Source organism: Hippopotamus amphibius, chromosome 3 (assembly GCF_030028045.1).
Source record: "Hippopotamus amphibius kiboko isolate mHipAmp2 chromosome 3, mHipAmp2.hap2, whole genome shotgun sequence".
NCBI classification, from domain to species: domain Eukaryota; kingdom Metazoa; phylum Chordata; class Mammalia; order Artiodactyla; family Hippopotamidae; genus Hippopotamus; species Hippopotamus amphibius.
In genome coordinates, this window is record NC_080188.1 from 146,510,916 (window position 1) to 146,531,102 (window position 20,187).

Below are 20,187 nucleotides of genomic sequence, written 5' to 3' on the forward strand. Positions count from 1 at the left end.
AGAACTGAAGGCCACATTTATTAATATCATCTTGTGAAAGCTTCTGAGAAGTGTAAAACTGTAAAATACAGTGTCCTCTTGGAACTGCAACAGAAAAACAGTTCTTGAAAACTGAAGAAATTGGTAAAAGGTGAAATGCTATTTTCTGAGGGCTTTCCCTGGAAAAACCTAGTAAAGTCAGTTTTCTTGCATTGCTATTTTTTATTCAGTCCTCCCAGTATTTCTGCCTGAAGGCCCTTTCACACTTTATATCCTTTTTTCTCTGCTGTTTCTCCTGACAGGTATTTTACAGTTCTACCATTATTATGAACTATGAAGGAGAAAGATATTTTGATAAGAAAATAGCATTCAACAAAAAAGAAAGAAAAGAGTGTGCTATAAGAATTTCAACTTAGTACCTTTAGTTGCTTACCACTTAGCACTGCCTTTTACATGCTAAGCACTGTAGCTTATTTAGCTCCTTTAATGCTCAGAACTGCTCTGTGAAGAATGTAAAAATATTCTCATTTTTCAGATGCAGAGAGGCAAAGTTTAAGTAACTTGACTAAAGTCACAGCTAGGAAGAGACAAAGTCAGGATTCAAACCCAGGTTTCAAAACTCATGATTTAAATCTGTACCCTACAACATTCAAATAGGAGATATCGTGCAGAGATAAGTACATTGAGAGGCTTGTATGTTCCGGTTAATTTAAAAATTCTTTATCTTATAAATTAAGCAAAGTAGTAAAGAAATTCCTTAATTATTACTACTGGTAAGTGACAGAACTACCCTGCCTTTTTTGACCCTGATTTGTATTTAAGGATAGCCTCAATTTGTATCTAAGGATAGCCTCAATTTGTATCTAAGGATAGAGCAAAAAGTTAGAAATAATTTTCAACTATGTCCCTATACCATCTATGCACATTACTCATTTGACAAGTTCAATGGATAGATTTTATAACAGTTTCAATTTGCTTCAAAAGATCATCAACTATTAAGATACAAAAAAATTTACGTGTATGTCAGTAACGGTAACTATCCAAAAGCTACCTTTGTGTGTGGCCTTCAATAATTTAGATTCAGATCTTGTTTTTGAAAGACCATCCTTCACTGAAAGGAACCACTGATCTTTTGAGAAATGGCTGATTCCAAAACTGGGGGGAAAGAACAGCACAAGATGAATCTGGAATAGTTTGCGGTGCCAGAAAGTGAAGAAGGCCATAAAGATGGGGAAATGTCAAAAAGATAAAAAAGGAAATAGCCTGAAGGGGCTACCACTGGCAAAATATAAAACAATGTCAGCATCAAGATAACAGGTCATAACCTGCTGATAAAATAAGGATCCATCAGTTCATTCTCCCATAAATTAATAAATAAACAGGTGAGAAAATTTTTTCTTCAGTAGAATACCAACTAACAAACATAAAAAGGAAAATCATTATAGAAAAAAAATCACCATTTTGCAACTATCACAGTAATAAAGAATTCAGGCAAGAATCATTAATGGATGTCAAAACTAGTGGGGTCAAATTTAATCTGAGAAGCTCCACTTTCAGCAAGTGATTAAATTAAGATCATAAAAAATGGAACAAACTGACATATGCCTCCTGGTGTGATTCATTAAGAAGGACATGATTCCACTTTCTTTGGTGTTTAATGCCAAAGAAGCATAACCTAAATCTAATCATTGGGGGACATCCTGCAAAATAACTGCCCTATCCTCAAAAATATCACATCAATAAAGAAGAAAGACTGAGGAATGCTCCATATTAAAGGTTATGAAAACATGATAACTAAACACAATGTCTGATCTTGTGTCGGACCCTGGACTGGGATAAAAAAGACAACTATAAAAGGTATTATTAGGACAACTGTCAAAATTTGAATAGGGACTACAGAATAGGTAAGAGTATTATATCAACATTCAATTTCTTGATTTTGATAACTGCACTGTGGTTATGTAAGAAAATGTCCTGTTCTTAGCATATTCACCTTCTGATATGTTTAGAAATAACAGATGTCTGTAATGTACTCTGAAATAGTTCAGAAAAAGTCAGCATATGTGTATGTGTGTATATGTGTGTTTAACATATATAAATATTTATACACAGAGTGGTGGAACACAAATGTATGCTTTTCTTCCTCAACTAATCTCATCCACGGAAGCAGTAACAACCACACTGGATAAATCTTTGTCAGTATCTGCATATTGTATCTGCACCTATCACAATCTTTCAGAAAGTGTATTCTGGGTCTTGTAAATTATTTGATTGTTTAAATGTATTCTATTACAGCTGCAAACTTCTTGACAGTGAGAATGGCAGCATCGAGCAACAGAATCAGAAGAAAGTATCCCTCACCATACTGCCATTTTCCTTATACATTTTATGCATGTCTCTTTGTGCCTTTTTTTCTAATGATACCCCTCCCACCAAACCCCATACACACTTTTGTAAAACTTAATTTTCTTTGCCAGATTTCTACCAGACCCTATGAAGATTTCTTAATATGAAAATAATTCAAGGAAGAGTTTGCATAGTGAGAGTTGTTATACTGTGTTAATATTTTTTCTGAAGTCTTTTTCTGGAAATAGAATTTTCTAAGGGGAATTTATTTGTAAAGAAGCTGTGGGAAGATGAAAATTATTTAAAATTAGACTTATTTAGCTACAGCTATGTAGTTTATATTGTATCCATGGATGGGATTGGTTGAGGAAGAAAAGCATACAATTCCAAAGAAAAACTTGGACAGAAATAGCACTTGAAGGCAGATTACTCAAGGAAGCATCAGAATGTAAGCGGATGTTTTATGAACTAATTTCTTTATGCTATAAAGAAACCTATAGAAAGACACCAATGTTCTCAAAATTAAATCCATATAAAATATGTTCAATCTTTAGAAAATACTTCAATTAGGAATAAAGTGACCAACAAAAAAAGCTCCTTTTGTCAGGCTATGTGCAAAGTATTATAAATAATAGAGGGACTTCCCTGGTGGTCCAGTGGTAAAGAATCCATCCTGCAATGCAGGGGACACGAGTTCAATCGCTGGTCAGGGAATGAAGATCCCACATGCTGCAGGGCAACTAAACCCGTGCGCCTCAACTAGAGCCCACATGCTGCAAACTACAGAGCCCATAAGCTCTGGAGCCCACACGTAACAAGGACAGAGCCCACGCACCCTGGAGCCTATGCACCACAACTAGAGAAGAGAAAACCCACAAGACACAACTAGAGAGAAGCCAGCACACCACACTGAAGAGCCCACGCCCCTCAACAAAAGATCCTACATGCCACAACTAAGGCCCGTCACAGACAACAAATAAATAAATAAATAAATAAATATAAAATAAAAAGTTAACAGAATCCATTTAGAATGATAAATAAATATGTCTAGAAATTGTGCTCTGGGCTCCTGAATTAGCCTTTGAAATCAGAGAACAACTTTATAACTGTTCTTACCTTTTTCTCTGGCCTTTAAACTAAGTAAAAATTTATGTTGGTAAATAGCAAAATAATATCCAACTTATTGTGGTAAAATGTTTAGGTATGATTTTTAGTTTACTCAAAAAAAAGATTTCAGTATGTTTATGCATTCATTTCTTTTCTGACTGACTATGCTTATACATGCTACAAAGCCTTAATATTTATACATCAAGAAGGAAATCCACAAACAGGCCTCAAAAGATTATTTCTTTAAAATATAAGGAAAGCATCAATAAAACAGGCAACTAGTAATGTTACATTGTAATAAAAAATTTAGAAATTCACTACAGTTTATTACTATTTTCAAGAATATTCCTATCATTATCAATATTCCTCAAGAATATTCCCATCATTCCTAAGCATGAGATGTTCCATTTTAAAATGTGAATGAAGGCCAGAGGCAGGACAGACGAAGGGAAGCTCTAGCTTTGGAGTCATTCCCTCCTCAGTTCAAAAACAGGATCCTGTACTTACCACCTGTGTAATTTTAGTCTAATTAGTTCAACTGTATGAGACTTGTTTTCTTTTTTGTAAGGATGAAATGAGATTTAATTTATGGGAAACTTCTAAGGCCATCCATAAGTCAAATTAAGAACACTCCTGTAAATAGTCCCTGGACATCAGTCAAGACACTCATGAAATCTTATGCTCCAGTTAAAAAAAAAGCCAACTACCTGATCAGAAATATTTCTTGCCATGTATTTTAAGTAGAAATTTATTTTTATGTATTCTGCTTAGGACTGTGTGATTTCCAAAATCTAAGTACTCATGTTTCATCAGTTCTGATAACAATCAATATATCCTTAAAAACTGTCTCTCCCCACTCATGTTTCTCTTTCCTTCTGTAACTTCTATTAGATATACTTTAGATTTCCTTACTATATAACCTATAATACTTAATCTCTCTTTTATAATTTCTCTTTATATTTTTGTATTGAGATTGAGGGCTTGAACTCCAAATCAAACTTCACAGATATCATCCAGTTAACTACTTCTTTTTTCAACTGTATATAATTTGTTGCTTAATTTGTCTGCTTAGTTTATTTCTGTGATTTTCATTTTTAGAAGTCTTACAGGGACTTCCTAGGTGGCGCAGTGGTTAAGAATCTGCCTGCCAATGCAGGGGACACGGCTTTGGGCCCTGCCCCAGGAAGATCCCACATGCCGTAGGGCAACTAAGCCTGTGCGCCACACTATTCAGTCTGAGCTCTAGAGCCCCTGAACCACAACTACTGAGTCTATGTGCCACAACTACTGAAGCCCATGTGCCTAGAGCCCATATTCTGCAACAAAAGAAGCCACCACAATGAGCAGCCATGCACCACAATGAAGAGTAGCCCCTGCTCACTGCAACTAGAGAAAGCCCATGTGCAGCAATGAAGACCCAACACAGCCAATAAAAAAATAAATCCAATAAATAAATAAATAAATGTATTTTTAAAAAGTCATACAGTACTATTTAAAATATCTTTAATTTTTTGATAGTATCTTGCTCCTTTTCCATTTTTTATCCTATTTTAATATTTATTTTATCAAAGATAATTATTATAAGTATATAATTATATTATAAAGATAAAGAAAATGTTCATTCTTAGGAGTCTAAATCTATTGTTTGTTGTTTCTGTCAACTCCTGATCATGGTGGATTATTTTGGAATTTTGGATAATGAGCTCCTCTGCAGTGAAGGGCTTTACCTGTGGGGATCTTGCATAGGCTGATTTAAGGATCACTTCTTCCAGAGTGCTTTTGCTTTTGCCAGGTACCCCTGGTTATGTTACCAGCCAGGGCCAGTTTTTATATTACTTCTCAACTGAGAAAAGCATTAATATGAATCCTAAACCTCAGGGTTACTAGACTCATGGTTACAAACACAAATACAAAGAGAGAGAAGTCGCTCTCTTCAACAGAATGTGAAGGCAGAGACAGAAAAACTACTTATCTCTCTGCTATTAGGCAGATTATCTTCCCCAAATCCATTACTGGAGAACTGAGATCTTCAGAGTCCTGGCTGTATGCGCAGCTCTCAATCCCAATGCCCTGTTCAGGTTCCTTGGCTCAGTCTTAAGAAGATCTCCTTTTCTGGCCCAATGTAGCAGTTAAAATTCAAGCCCACTGGATAACTGCCCTCATCCTGTTCCTATGATGATATGTGATTATTTATCAAACATTTAATGAATGCCAGGCACTATGCTAACACTTTACATATCTTATTTCATTTCATTCTCATGGGAACCCTGTTTTTTCCATCTTACAGTTGAGGAAACAGAAAGAGAGATAAGTAACTTGCTCAAAGCTCATGTAGCAAGTAAAAAGCAGAATTGAGATTTGAACCTATCTATGTGAGTCTGGAGTATGCACTGTTAACAATCATACACTGCCACTTTTAAAAACTTCTTCCCAGTGCCTAGGCTAGTGTTAGATGTAATCACTCAAGGATTGTCTGCTGAATGAATATTCTTCTTCAGTGTAGAAGTTTGTTATTAGAAATCCTGAGAATAATTATTTGGTAGATTTTTAAGAGTAGAAACAATGGGTATAAAATAGTGGATGGATTACAGGGTATTCCCCAAACTACTGAGTAGAAATAATGTTGGATGGCACTTCCAGCCATGTTTTATACTTGAATCACAATATCAAAATATTTGTTTTATTAACTAATTATGAAATCACAAATTTTCTGGTGACAGCAAGATGCATGACATTAAGTGTTCAATAATTGTTACATTTGTCATTTGTCATCATTATCAAGACAGAATGTCTGCTTGAGAAGAACTTATAAGCTAGTGGAAAGCACACATGTATAACCTAGACAGCCAGGCATAAAGAATAAATATTTAACAGAAAAAGTAAAAAAAAAAGAAGAAAGAGGAAAAGCTGACCAGGAATCTGCAAAGGCACAGGATGATAAATGAACATTTCCTGATAACATCAATTCACTCCAAAAATTGAGGTTGGAACTATTTAACTATTTGTATGTTAAAACAGATGTTATACAGCATAATTAAAAAATATATAAACTTCCAAAAAATCTTTAGGTTCAAATAGATGCCTTCATAGAATGATTACAGTTGTTAGGAATAATCTTAACAGAGTATGAGCATAAAAGCAAATATTTACATGGTGCTTTCTCTGTGCCGTGTATATATTAACTCATTTAGCCTCACAACAATCCTCTTAGGTAGTTATTGGGTGGGCCAAAAAGTTCGTTCGGGTTTTTCTGTAACATCTTACGGAAAAACCCGAACGAACTTTTTGGCCCACCCAATATTATTAGCACCTGCATTTTATGAGTAAGCAAACCAAGGCACTGATAGGTTAAGCACTCATCAGGTCAAACAGCTGTCGAAATTGGGACTCAAACCTAGGCTGACTGGCTCCAGAGTCCATGCTGCCTCTGATGGCCATACACCAGGTAGAATTTGAACTACGTACTGAAGATAAAGAGTTTGGACAAATTAGGAGGAAGAGGAAAGAGTTGAAACTGAAATAACACAATTTACAATACATATAATACAAATTTATTATTTGACCTTAGAAAAGTCCAATCACGGAGATAGTAGCTTACACAGAATCTATGCTAAAACATTTACAAAGACTTACTTTTCTAATGAAATGAGCACTGTATTTTTTCAAGTATCTAGTGGACGCTGTCTCAGGTTTGCTCATTTATTGCTTTAGGCTTTTTCACAAGCTATTCCATGCAGGTACATTATTTCCCAATTAGAATTCAAGTGCCTGAAGTAAGAGAATGTATGTGTTACTTCTTTTGCAACTCTTACCACAGCATGGCCCCAGGCATATAATAAGTGCTAATTAATGCTTGTTCAATTGAACTAAAACACTAAAGTCTCTTTTTTACTACCTCTTCCAAAGGAAATAGGTTTAGAAAAGATGGTTACTTCACTTAAGATGATGTTTAAAATTTATTTAACAACAAAAACCCCACAAATATTATCTGGTAGGAAACAGAAATAGAGGGGAAACTTCAAAACAGTACTTTTGTCATTGAAAGATTAAATATAAGGGCAAGTCAGCAAATTCAAAAAAAGCATGAATTAGTTCAAAAAAGCAAAGACTAAATTAAATGGGCACACTCTACTTTCTGATCCAGAAAATTTTGAGTCTGTAGTTACAAATCCTTACTGCTCAAGCTATGCAAATTAAAGAATAAGGTTTAAATATTCAACTAACATACAGAAGATAACATTTTAAGTTCCTTTCAAAAACAGAGATGAGACAAATGGAATTAGACCAAGGTAAAATTTATTTTAACCTAGACTTTCCTTTTTTTTTTTTCCAACTACAATTTTACTTGAAAGCTTCACTTTCTCATACTCTTGACTGGATTTCTCCACTACAGAAAAACAGAAATGATATTTCCATGCCCATTTAAAAGACAAAATGAAATCTATTAAATAAATGGAATAAAATTGGTTCCAGTATGAATTATGACCACTCTTACTGAAATTAAGAAAATATATTATTTTACTAACAGGACTCTCCTGAAATTTTAAAAGTAAAAGAATAAAATAATAATAGAGTAACCTTAGAGGTCCAAGTGAAAGTGGAGATACACTTTGAGAATTTGAATGACGGGTATAAAACAGTGGATGGATTACAGGATATCACCCAGACTACTGAGTTTCCGAGTAACTCTGGCCCAAAGTTAGTTCAAAAACAGACCCAGAGAATGGTCACAAGGTCTAGAAAGAAAATCTGAATAAGGAGGTAAAAGTAGGAGAGGGAAGAGGCTATAAAGAGAGGTGGATGAACAACAAAATCATAATAACAGTACAACAGTATTTGTTGGTACTGCTTAAATCTTTTTTAAAAAATATTTATCTATTTATCTATCTTTATTTATTTATTTATTTATTTATTTTATTGGCTGCATTGGGTCTTCTTTGCTGCAGGCGGGCTTTCTCTAGTTCTGGCGAATGGGGGCTACTCCTCATTGCGGTGCACGGGTCTCTCACTGCAGTGGCTTCTCTTGCTGCAGGGCACAGGCTCATGGCGCGCGGGCTTCAGTGGTTGTGGCACATGGGCTTAGCTGCTCTGCAGCATGTGGGATCGTCCCAGATCAGGGATGAACCCGTGTCCCCTGCACTGGCAGGAGAATTCTTAATCACTGCACCACCAGGGAAGTCCCTTAAATTTTTATTTCATAAGAACTGTCAAGTTTGAAGATGTTTTAACCACAAAAACATTTGCACCTCCATCATTTTAGTACACACTCTTTTCTTTACTAAAAGGAATATGGCCACCTTAACAATCTTCAAAATAAGCTATAACTTGGCAATGACCCATTAAAAACAGAGGGCAGGATAGTTTCTAAAAAGGTAAGAACCTAAATCAAGGGAATTCCCTGGCAGTCCAGTGGTTAGGACTCCAAGAAGTCATAGCCGAGGGCCAGGGTTTGATCCCTGGTCGGGTAACTAAAAATCCCAGAAGCCAAGCAGTGCAGCCAAACAAACAAACAAACAAAAAGAACCAAAATCAATATTTTAGTTTTTAATGTAAAACTGTTACTTTACTTGTTCCATGTTAGAACAAGACTTCCAAATGTTTGCACTCTGGCTCATGCCCGAATTTTGAAGGCCAAGTTTCCATGGCTCTCAGAAGGCAAAGGTAACACCCTTTATTAACATTTACTGAGATCCTACTAAGTATATATCAGAACTCAGTGTGGAGGGGGGTGGGGACATGTATTTACTGGCCATTTGTCTCATTGGAGAAATGTCTATTTAGATCCTTAGCCCAATTTTTAATTGGGTTATTATTTATTCAGTTGCAAATTGCATTATTTTTATACTCAGAAAAAACTTTTAAAAGGCATCGAACCTATGCTAATATATATAATCACTAAGAATGTGGCAAGGTTACTATAAATATTGAAAGTTATGAAGAAACTTCCCTTGTTCCTGATGTACTCCTTTATTCATCTCTGGGGAGGTAGACTGATCTATCTGTTTGGTAAATTTGGTAATAACTAAGCTTAACTGTCTCAGCCATCTTTCTTTCTCAAGTAAGCCTGCCAGGAGAAAATGGACTCTGCTCTGCTCTGTTGTTTTAGCTGGGCAGGCCTCCTGGACAGGAAAAGACAGAGGATAAAAGATTTAAAAGAAGATTAAGGAGATTAAGGTGTTGTGCTGTGGGGAAGGGAGAAGGATTTGTAAACCCCTACCCGAGGCCGCTGCTGTGCGGAGACCCTGGCGGAAGCCACCGTCACCATGTCTGACCAGGAGGCAAAACCTTCAACTGAGGACTTGGGGGATAAGAAGGAAGGAGAATATATTAAACTCAAAGTCATCGGACAGGATAGCAGTGAGATTCACTTCAAAGTGAAAATGACGACGCATCTCAAGAAACTCAAAGAATCATACTGTCAAAGACAGGGAGTTCCCATGAATTCACTCAGGTTTCTCTTCGAAGGTCAGAGAATTGCTGATAATCACACTCCAAAAGAACTGGGAATGGAGGAAGAAGATGTGATTGAAGTTTATCAGGAACACACGGGGTCATTCAACGGTTTAGATATTCTTTTTATTTTTTTTTCTTTTCCCTTAATCCTTTTTTATTTTTAAAAATAGTTCTTTTGTAATGTGGTGTTCAAACAATTGAAAACTGGCACCCCATCTCTTTAAAACATCTGGTAATTTGAATTCTAGTGCCCATTATTCATTATTGTTTGTTTTCATTGTGCTGATTTTTGGTGATCAAACCTGAGCCCCCTTCATATCGCCCTCTCCTTTTTAAAAATTACACGTGTGCACAGAGAGGCCACCTTTTCCAGGACTGTGCATTTGCAGGCCTGTGATAAATAAGATTGACTGATGCGAGTGTTCATAATGACTTTCCAATTGGCCCTGCAGTTCTAGCATGTGATTGCTTCACTCCTGGACTGTGACTTTCAGTGGGAGATGGAAGTTTTTCAGAGAACTGAACTGTGGAAAAATGACCTTTGCTTAACTTGAAGCTACTTTTAAACTATGAGGGTCTGGACCAAAAGAAGAGGAATATCAGGCTGGAGTCAAAATGACAGAGGTGGTGAGAATAATGACTAACTCCAAAGATGGCTTCACTGAAGAGAAAGCATTTTAAGATGAAAGAAAAATCTTGTCAGAATTTCCCAGAAAAGTTCTAATTTTCATTAGCAGTTAAAGTTATTCATGCAGAAGTGTATACAACAGAATACTGCTCTTTTTGACTTTATTTGTACTTTTTGGCCTGGGATATGGGTTTTAAATGGACATTGTCTGTACCAGCTTCATTAAAATAAACAAAATATTTGTAAAAACCGTAAAAAAAAAAAAAAAGATTAAGGAGATTAAGAAGGAAAAATTAGATAGATGGAAAATAAGGAGAGGTGGAATAGGGTAGGCACTTCAGTACAGATACAAAGACAGAGTTTTTAGAGGAAAATGGTGTGATAGCTTGGTTGGATGGGAAAAGTATAAGAAGTAGCTAGAGGCCTACTCCAAGTTGCCCTTAGTCCAGTTCAAGTCCCAACTCCTAAACCTTAATACAATCTCTCAGCAATCCATCTAACTTTATTCCTTACTAATCTTCTATTGACATATGCATTGTCACATGCTGTTCAATTTGAATATAAATTGGCACAATGAGAAAATTTCATATGTAGTAAGACTATTAAAACAATTAAGACCTACTAGTTTTACTTCTGAAGGTTTATGCTAAAGAAATATTCTGAATAGCAACCCCCCAAAAAAGAAAAAGGGATGGGAGAGAATTCTCTATGCACAAAGATAAAGGCATTATTTTAAAAGCTTATTCTGTTTCCAGAACTATTCTGTATATTCTATACACATTATCTCAGTTAATCCTTGTAATTCCTACGAAGAAGTACTATTTTTTCCATTTACAAATGGGAAAACTAAGCAGCAAGATAGTTTGTCCAAGGTCATTGTGGCAATGAGTGAAAAATTGGAAACAATCTAATGTTCAATAGGGGAATGATTAAGTAAACTAGCTCATACCCTAGATGTTACAACACCACAAGATATGCACATTATGAATCCATAATAAAATGAAGGAAATAGAATCCAAAACAAATCATAAATATGATCTCAACTGTGTTTACACACACTCCAGAGACACTGAAAGTAAATACACAGAAATGCTCACAATTCTTGCTCTTGCCTAATGGGAGTACAAGTTAATTTTTTTTGTACTTTTCTGTGTTTTTTATATATTTAAACATACAATATTTTCCTATTCAAAAAAATGTTAAAGTATTGAATCAAGGACACAATTTTTTTTAAACTTCTAAAATGCTATACAGTTAATCTATATATTAATATTGTTCACCTCTTTACAAAGAAAGTAATCCAAATAAATAAAAGGTTCCTACAAAGTTTAGCAAATTCAAAACAAAACAAACCAATTTACTAAGTGTTCTGTGTACTTAACATTGCGGAAGGCAGTCACTTTAACATGTATTATCTCATGTAATAAATGTTTGGGTTTTATTCTTTTTTCTTTTGGAAAGTGTGTTTATCCACCATTTTCAGAGGACTCCCATTGTCTTAAGACCCTAACTATTTTAGAGCATCAAAGAGTCACCAGATATATTTGCCAATAACCTACAGAAACAGGAGTTTCTACAAAGCCAGTTCTCAAGGGCACAAAGTAGAAACCTCTATGGTGGAACTCTATACATCTTAGAAATGAACTCATCTGAATTGTTACATAATTTTTCCCTATATGTTTACCAAACCCTAAGTCAAAAAGGTGGCCTTTAAAACTCTGGTAAAATGAGGAAATAAATTCTACAAAATATTTAGTGAATTAATTACAAATTATACTAAATCAAAAAACATTTTCGTGTAAATTTCCTTCACTTTCTTAAAAAATTACCTATATATATTTGGGACTTGTATTTTTCACATATGATTTGATGAAAGGGCTCATTTTTACTGCATATCCCATAGTACTTAGTACAATGCTGATCACCTATGGGCTCAAACATTAGCCAATAAACTAATAGGAACTAACGCTAGCTTCAAGGTCATTGAAAAGCCACCATATTTCAAAATTATTCACCAAAGTGTATATGGATGTTGTAATGTGTAGGTTCATATGGATTTTCAGTAAATTAAAACTAATCTATGAATTCAACTAGGATCAAGAACATAAGCCATACAGCATCAAACACAATTTTAACACCGTTTTAAAATCATAAAACCTAAGCCAGGAGCTCTCTAGTTTACTCTCTATTCTTCTTTTGAACAAAAAGCAAAAATTTATTAATTCTACCATTTCAGAAGTTTTGAAATTTCAAAATGAGTTTAGGCTGATATGTTTACTATTAAATTAAGGCTCTTGTCTCACACAGTCCTTTCAATCCATCCTGCAAGCCAGAGGCAGACTGAGAAAACACTACCTTTGTAAGCAACTATACTCCAGTAAAAATTAATTTTAAAAAATAAAATTTTTACAAAAAAAAAGTATCTTTGTGTTTTACATAAGAAAAACAGTGACTTAATAGATGTGTGGAATGAATATTTCTCCATGACTCAAAGTTCTATAATGACATCTTACTGTCTGGTCAATTTGGCAAGTGTCACTCTGGTCTTAGACTTTACTGAGCATCAAAACAAGCTATCATCTCAGATGAGTCTCAATATCCTATTACCTGGTTCTAAATTCCTATTCTTTTTAACTCTCAATCCCTTACTGTCATTACCCCGACTACCATTACCCAGTTCAATCACATCAAGAACTCCAGGTTTAGGAGCTCCCCCATGGCTTAGTGATTAGGATTCCGGGCTTTCATTGCCATGGGCTGGGTTCAATCCCTGGTCGGGGAACTGAGATCCTGCAAGTGAAGCAGCATGGCCAAAAAAAACAAAAAAAAAAAACAAAAAAGTGAACAAAATAAAATTATTAAAAAACAAAACTCCAGACTCCTGACTTTTCTTACTTTCTTTATTTCTTCTTCTTTTTTTTAAATTAGTCTGCCTCCTCCTGGCATTACTTTCTTTCCTATCAAGCACTGAATTCATGTATTATCTCTAGCTACTTCCTTGGTTCTCTTACACTTCTACTGCACCCACCCTATAAAACTCCAGTCCTGATCAACCTACCCACTTTCTCTGCTCTTATACCCAAGCTGCTATCTGTTGCTAAGGAAAATCACAACTACGCAGATTGGTAATTCTATAAAAGCAGTATCCATCCAATCTCAGGTAGGAGCCTCAATGCTGACCAGACATCCTTCCTCATAGACCTCCCAGAACCACATCCCCCAAAGCTATACTAAGCTTTTACCACTGGCCTCCAGTCCTCTTCCTATTCCTAGCTCAGCAGTGTCAACCGGGCCACAATTAAAAAGAGGTTACCAGATGTTAGCTGGTAACCAGTATCTCCCCCTTATCTCAGTAGCAGAACGTCTCTATCTGCTGTTCAAGGATAATCTTTCTACTTGTACCCAGTTTCTTATCCTTTTTCACTTCATCAGGAGCTTGTGTGTATAAACAACCTATCTATGGACTCATTCCTCTCACTGGGTAGGATATCCTCATAAAATGCAGCTTTTCTTTATCCTAATCCCAAGTCTATGAACAACTCCTTGAACTGCCAGAAAAAATTCAATCACAAGAATTAATCATCTTTCTGCAAAACGCACAGATGGCAAACAAATGATAAAAAACAAAGTAACCTGCAGGATACTAGAGAAATGTCTAAAAGTATACAAAATAAAAGGTAAGATATTTGAGGAAGATTTGTTTTTTAAAAGAATCACTATGCCATTTCTCATAATCTATTAAATTATTTTTGTTGTAAATAAAATATTGCTGAAAAATGAAGGTTATATATAGAGATCCTTACAAAACTATAGCTGCTTATAAGGATTAGAGATTTATAACCAAGCTCAAATTAATTCTGTGGTTCTTATCCTTTTCTGGGTCATGAATCCTTTGAAGAATCTGATGAAAGCCAAGAATTCCCTCCTCAGAAAAATACACATATACTACCACTAAGTTATGAATGTTATTTCAAGGGACTCACAGATCCCTTGAAGCCTATTCTTGGGCCTGAGGTTAAAAACTCTGATTGTTCCCAAGAAATTATATTTTATCCATATCAAATAGTTAGATACTATTTTCCGTTCCTATAAATATCTAAATATTTATGATATTAATTGTTACTGTGATGTTTGACACAACAGTGACACACTAATTTATATCTCCAGCCTACTGAAAGTTAATAGAAAGGCAGGACGGGAGACAGGTGTAAAAGTGAACATGCTTTCTTATAATTAGTCATTCAAGGGAAAGTATTTTAATGGGGGTCTGGGAAAAGAAAAAATTCCAGAGTAAGGCAGTTTATTCTAGGTAAGAAATTCTAAGAAAAGAATAAAAAACCAATAGAGAAAAAATTTGTGCCAGAGGAAGATACCTTCCAATGCTTTGAAAGACTGTTGATAAAACACGATTTCCCCCAAAGATATTTTACATCAGTGGAGAATATTCCCTAAAGAAAATACATATGACAAAAGAGACTCTATTAAATATATTCTAGTGGGAATTCCCTGGCGGTCCAATGGTTAGGACTCGGTGCTTTCATTACCAAGAGCCCAGGTTTAATCCCTGATTGGGGAACTAAGATCCCACAAGCCGAGCAGCTCGGCAAAATAAATAAATAAACAAATATATATATGAGTGTGTATATATACATATGGGTGTGTATGTGTATATATATATGTGGGTATATACATAAATATGTGGGTGTATATATAAGTATATATATATATACACACACTCTAGCATAGTCTAATATTGGTGCAGTCAGCTTCCTTGTGTAATAGGGAAGAACAAGTTTGACACCATATTGGATCTGTTTCTTCTACTTTAATCTTTGTATTCTATTGTTTTTACCACAAGTTAAGAATGTTGCCTATAGCCTAAAATATACAGGATAACCCATTCTCAAGACTCTGACCTAACACTTTCCCATTCACATAAAGATTAAAAAGTTGCAGAACAGAAAATAACATTCTAATTGGGGGAAAATGGTTCTTAGGGACACTAGTCCACCACCTTTTCAGTCTGCTGGCTTTCCAAATAAAGTTACTCATTATTCCTTGCCCCAAGAACTCGTCTGAATTTATTGGCCTGTTGTGCAGCAAGCAGTTTCAGTAACACTTGTACTCAAAGTTTCAGACATCAAAAGTAGGATGAGAGAGATTAATGGATTCTGACTGCCAAATTAAAGCTGCTGTTTAACTTTCATTACAGAAAAAAAACCCACTAATTTTTGAATAACAATGTTTTCCTTAAGTTAAAATTTATCTACCTTTCTTTCCCTCTGGAGCACCATTACTTTTGTAATAGACAGGAATGAGAGGAAATAAGAAAGGAGTAAAATGTGTTATACTCCTACCCCCCCAATCCCAAGGTTATAATAAACCATGACCTGTTCTAACTTTTGATCTTTCTGTGTAGGATAGAATAGGAAAAAACCAAAAGGTGAGGTAAGGCAGAATAAGCTATAAGAGATCTTATTCTGGACATCTTTTTACATACTCTGAAGCACTGGAACAAAATGGAAACTCTCCAGCAAAGGGTATACAAAATACATAGTTTTTACAAAGTATTACATAAGTACAAGGAAACTGTAGTTTTAAGACAAACATTCTTAGAATATGTTTCTTCAGCATAGATAAGTATTCCTGGAAGAGAATTTCTGCTCATAAGTTTTCTGCACACATAGGTATACTCTCTGAGGCTGTCAGGGAAGGTAAGCCATACACTCAAAGGTCTAAGTCCTGTCATGATCTACTAGGGAATCCCTAGGTTTTCCCCAGGCATTCAGCTGAAAGAGGACAAAAAGCTTGTGGGCATCAAAATCCACAAAGTTATAATTAACCAAAAGAGAGTACCTGATATAATAAAAAATTACCTCCTGAATTAAACACTTTAGGTTAATCTGAAACAGATCTTTCTCTGGCTAGCAAAAATACAAACTTTGGTGGACATAAGAACTACTAGGTCAATTTTAAACTAGAGTTCAACTGTAAGACTAATAAGACAAACCATTTCATCTTACAAAACATTTAATTGTACGATTAAAATAAGGAAGTCACATGACATTGCTTCTAATTTTGGCTCTTTACAGTGCTTATGCAATGCTATAGGTATAAACTCTATTTGGCATGACAAAGAACTCCACAACAATTTTTTTCCTTAAACTATTGGAACAAAAGGAACCTAGTGATTTGCCTTTTTTCAGGAAACTTCATAATTTTCTAATCAGCATAGTTTCTACAAAATTCCACTCCTATTTTGAGTTGAACATGAAAGAGGAAATCAAGTCTGTTACTTGGTATGAATCCTTTTGAGACGTGATTTAAGTAAACTTTTTCATGTTCACAGTGGAAAAAAGAAAAATCTAAACTAATCTATGGTGCTTTGTAAGGGGGAAAAAAACAAAACTCCACTAGGCTTCAATAAATAAAATACATATTCACAAAAATAAGTCCTTGTTAAAAAATCTTAAGCAACGTTTTTCAGTTCATTCAATAATTCTTTTTAAGATTTAGTTGTACAGTGGTAATACCTGAAGCAGAGAGAAATAGTGAACAAGAAAAACAATGCATGCATAAAATAAAAATACAAGTGGTATGCTCTCCAATATCCAGGAACAACAGTATTCTTTATCTTACTATGAAGTTCACATATTTTAAGGAAATTACTTACTTAAAAACCTATAATATAAAAGGCGCTTCAAAACGTTAGTTTGCCTTCATTCAAATTACAAAACCACAGCCACCTAATTGACTGGGTTTTCAAAATGCAGCAAACACAGAAAAAATGTAATTATTTATTCCGGTAGTAGTTTTCCAAGAAAATCAGTTAAGTACTCTCATGAGAGAATTCAATAGGTAGGACAATTACAAAATATTGTTAATTACTAAAATCTCTTAGGTACTGTCAATTGAAATATCAAATGCCCAAATGTCAATAAGGGTGACTAAATTTGTTACTTACTGCTTCAGAATTCTTCCTACAGTCAAAGGGAAAAATAATCTTGATTTGTCAGTATTCTGACAAACATACTATCTTCCCTTTCCACAGGGCGAATGATGATGAAAAAGGGGGAAGTACTAAAAGATGGCAGGGAGGAGGTGATACAAAGGCAAAAAGTTTCCATCTCCAAATATGTTCATTTCTCTTTCTTTCTTTTTTTCCAGATCTTTATTGGAGTATAATTGCTTTACACTGTTTTGCTAGTTTCTGCTGTAGAACAAAGTGAATCAGCTGTATGTATACATATATCTCCAAATATGTTAAAGAGCAGAATCTGAAAACTGTGACTAAAACAATTTAAGAAATCTTAAGCTATTATAAGATTGAGAACTTTTTAATGATGTATTTCTTGCTTTTGAAGATTGTTCAGATAAAATTTTTATTTTTTACTTTTTATTAAAGGATATTACAAACGCATTAAAAAAAAAGTATTCCTTGGTTAAAAGGAAATACAATTTCTCCCAAAGCAATGATCCATAAACAAGGAAAAGCTTATATTCATGTGAATCTTTAAGGCCCTAAACAGAACACATTCATAACTGTATCAAGACATATACATATTGAGAGTAGAACCTCTTAATAAAAATATAATCCTCGTAGAGACCACTTAAATCGAGCCTTTTTAAAAACTGAATATTGCCAGACTATCAATTATTCTTCCTTAAATAACTAAAGAAAAAATTGCTAAGGCTAATTTGTAGCAACAAAACAATGTATTCCCTCTCTTATTCAACTAAAATGATGTCAATGGATAGCCATCTGTATTTAAAGACAAATGAAAATGCTCTGTTTTCTTACATAACGTGCATGCACCTCTCACGAAACAAGCAACATGCAATACCTATTCCCTTCCTCAAATCTGTCTTCTATCCTTTAACACTCCACACAATGCCAACACTGTGCTAGGTCTACAATGACTAGGTTTTACAGAGGGAGTTTGTTTACTGACTAGGTAATTTAAGATTTCTTTATACCATAAAAGTTGTGGAGGAGGCATGTTTCTCATATTAAATTATACTGAATATTTAATTACACCTTCAGGTAAATTCTGACACTGAATTTTGACATTAAATGTAAATGTAAAACAGTGCAGCTAAAATAATATTTAGGTAAGTTTATCAGAAAACATATCAAGATAAGAACACTGATGGGTCCTATCAATCCCCACTGAAGTCAGTGAGCTGCAGAGTTACGTTTCCAAGAGAGTTATCTTTAAGTTACAACAGCTTTGAACAAGAGCTGGATCCATGCAAATCACCACCTCTGTTGCAAAAACAACTTAAAACATATTCCTAGTTGATATGTCAGTAGCTTTCTCTAAAAACTGCCATACTTCCTTTATAGTTTATCCAAACCACACACGTGTTTTGCTGCTACTCAGGCTCCCAGTGTTATAGAGCCAAAAAACATACCCTCTTCCTTCCTAATTTTTGCTAAAAAGATTTAATCTTTCTTTTAATAACACCATCATATAGAAAAGCACATTTACAGAGCTTAGCCACACCTGAAACTGATTCAGAAAATAAATCTCCAACAGCAGTACTCTACCTGTTTCACCATGAAGATCAAACTTCTTGTATGTTTGCAAGTTCCTCCTACTTAATAGTAACAGATTTCCTAGACAAAGACTCATACAGTGCCTTGACACATTGTTGACATGCAAATATAAGTAATTGTAACAATGACACTCCAGGAAATGACTGAGAGCTCTATTCATCTTATGACCCTTGCTAAACAAGCACAGGGCACCTGTTTATCCTCCTCAGTATTAACACAGTCAACACAAAGAGGAAGAAACTTTTCAGGACTTTCATCCTGCTAGAATCATCTCAGTTTGAATATCCCAGCACTTTGAAAGATTTTTAAATTTACCCCACAGAATTTACCCCATACTCTCAAGGTAAGAGGATATCTTAAGAATCACACAGTAATCCTATAGAAATGTGCTGCCCAATAAGGTCTTAGCTACCAGCGAAGACAGGTAGCTAGACAGAATTCAGATGTACTGTAAATGTAAAACACACATGGGATTTAGCAGATTCAGTATGAAAGAACGTAAAGCATCTCATCATTAATTTTTAAAAGTTATCACACACACACACACACAAAATGGATCACATGTTGAAATGATGTAAGAGTAAATAAAATATGTTAAAAATTCCACCTATTTCTTTTTTACTTAGTGTGACTACAAAACTTTAAGTTGCTCATATAGCTTGCATTATATTTCTATTGGACAGCACTACTGTAGACCTACAGCCTTAATTCTGATAGCAAACTATCACTTGGCATTTCCCAATTACAACTGCCATATAAAAGTCAAAAGAAAAACCACTATTTTGACTTCTCTATCAATTAAATTGAGATAATAATAAAAATAACAAGAATAGTATAACTATGGTCAGTAGAATCACTTTGCCTGACACCACTAAAGAGATATTACATTACTTCAAAAAGGCAAAAATGGCATAGGATGCAAAAACTACACCTCTTAAGAAAATAAGGTGGGAAATATACAAACAAGGTTTTTCTAATAAAGTATATCTAAATGCTGATTATAAGGTTCATCTTTAAAGTGAAATGGACATTTCCTTCATTTCTACTACCTGGGACCTCAGAAAAATAAAATATATAAGATTCTCTTTTATTATTCAAGCACCTTGAACCGCAA

The 20,187-nt window shown here is 34.7% G+C and overlaps 2 protein-coding genes across 4 annotated transcripts in view; one reads left to right on the top strand and one right to left on the bottom strand.

Moving 5' to 3' along the window:
- Nucleotides 1-20,187, bottom strand: part of CNST (consortin, connexin sorting protein) — a 110,082-nt gene that overhangs the window by 88,004 nt on the left and 1,891 nt on the right. Inside the window, exon 2 of one of the 3 annotated variants that reach the window (XM_057726116.1) lies at nucleotides 7,066-7,200. The exons of 1 other annotated variant lie outside the window; for it this stretch is intronic. The gene's annotated coding sequence lies outside the window, so the exon portion shown is untranslated. Of the gene's footprint in view, nucleotides 1-7,065; nucleotides 7,201-19,064; nucleotides 19,095-20,187 lie in introns of those variants that run through there. One more of the 3 variants, XM_057726117.1, reaches the window with a different exon arrangement.
- Nucleotides 9,691-10,585, top strand: LOC130848136 (small ubiquitin-related modifier 1-like). Its single transcript, XM_057726120.1, has one exon. It carries the CDS (start codon nucleotides 9,696-9,698, stop codon nucleotides 10,047-10,049), a length of 354 nt encoding a protein of 117 aa, XP_057582103.1. The 5' UTR covers nucleotides 9,691-9,695; the 3' UTR covers nucleotides 10,050-10,585.

Bases quoted from the DNA above. Each gene is read 5' to 3' on its own strand.
- LOC130848136 (XM_057726120.1), top strand. From the start codon at position 9,696: ATGTCTGACCAGGAGGCAAAACCTTCAACTGAGGACTTGGGGGATAAG.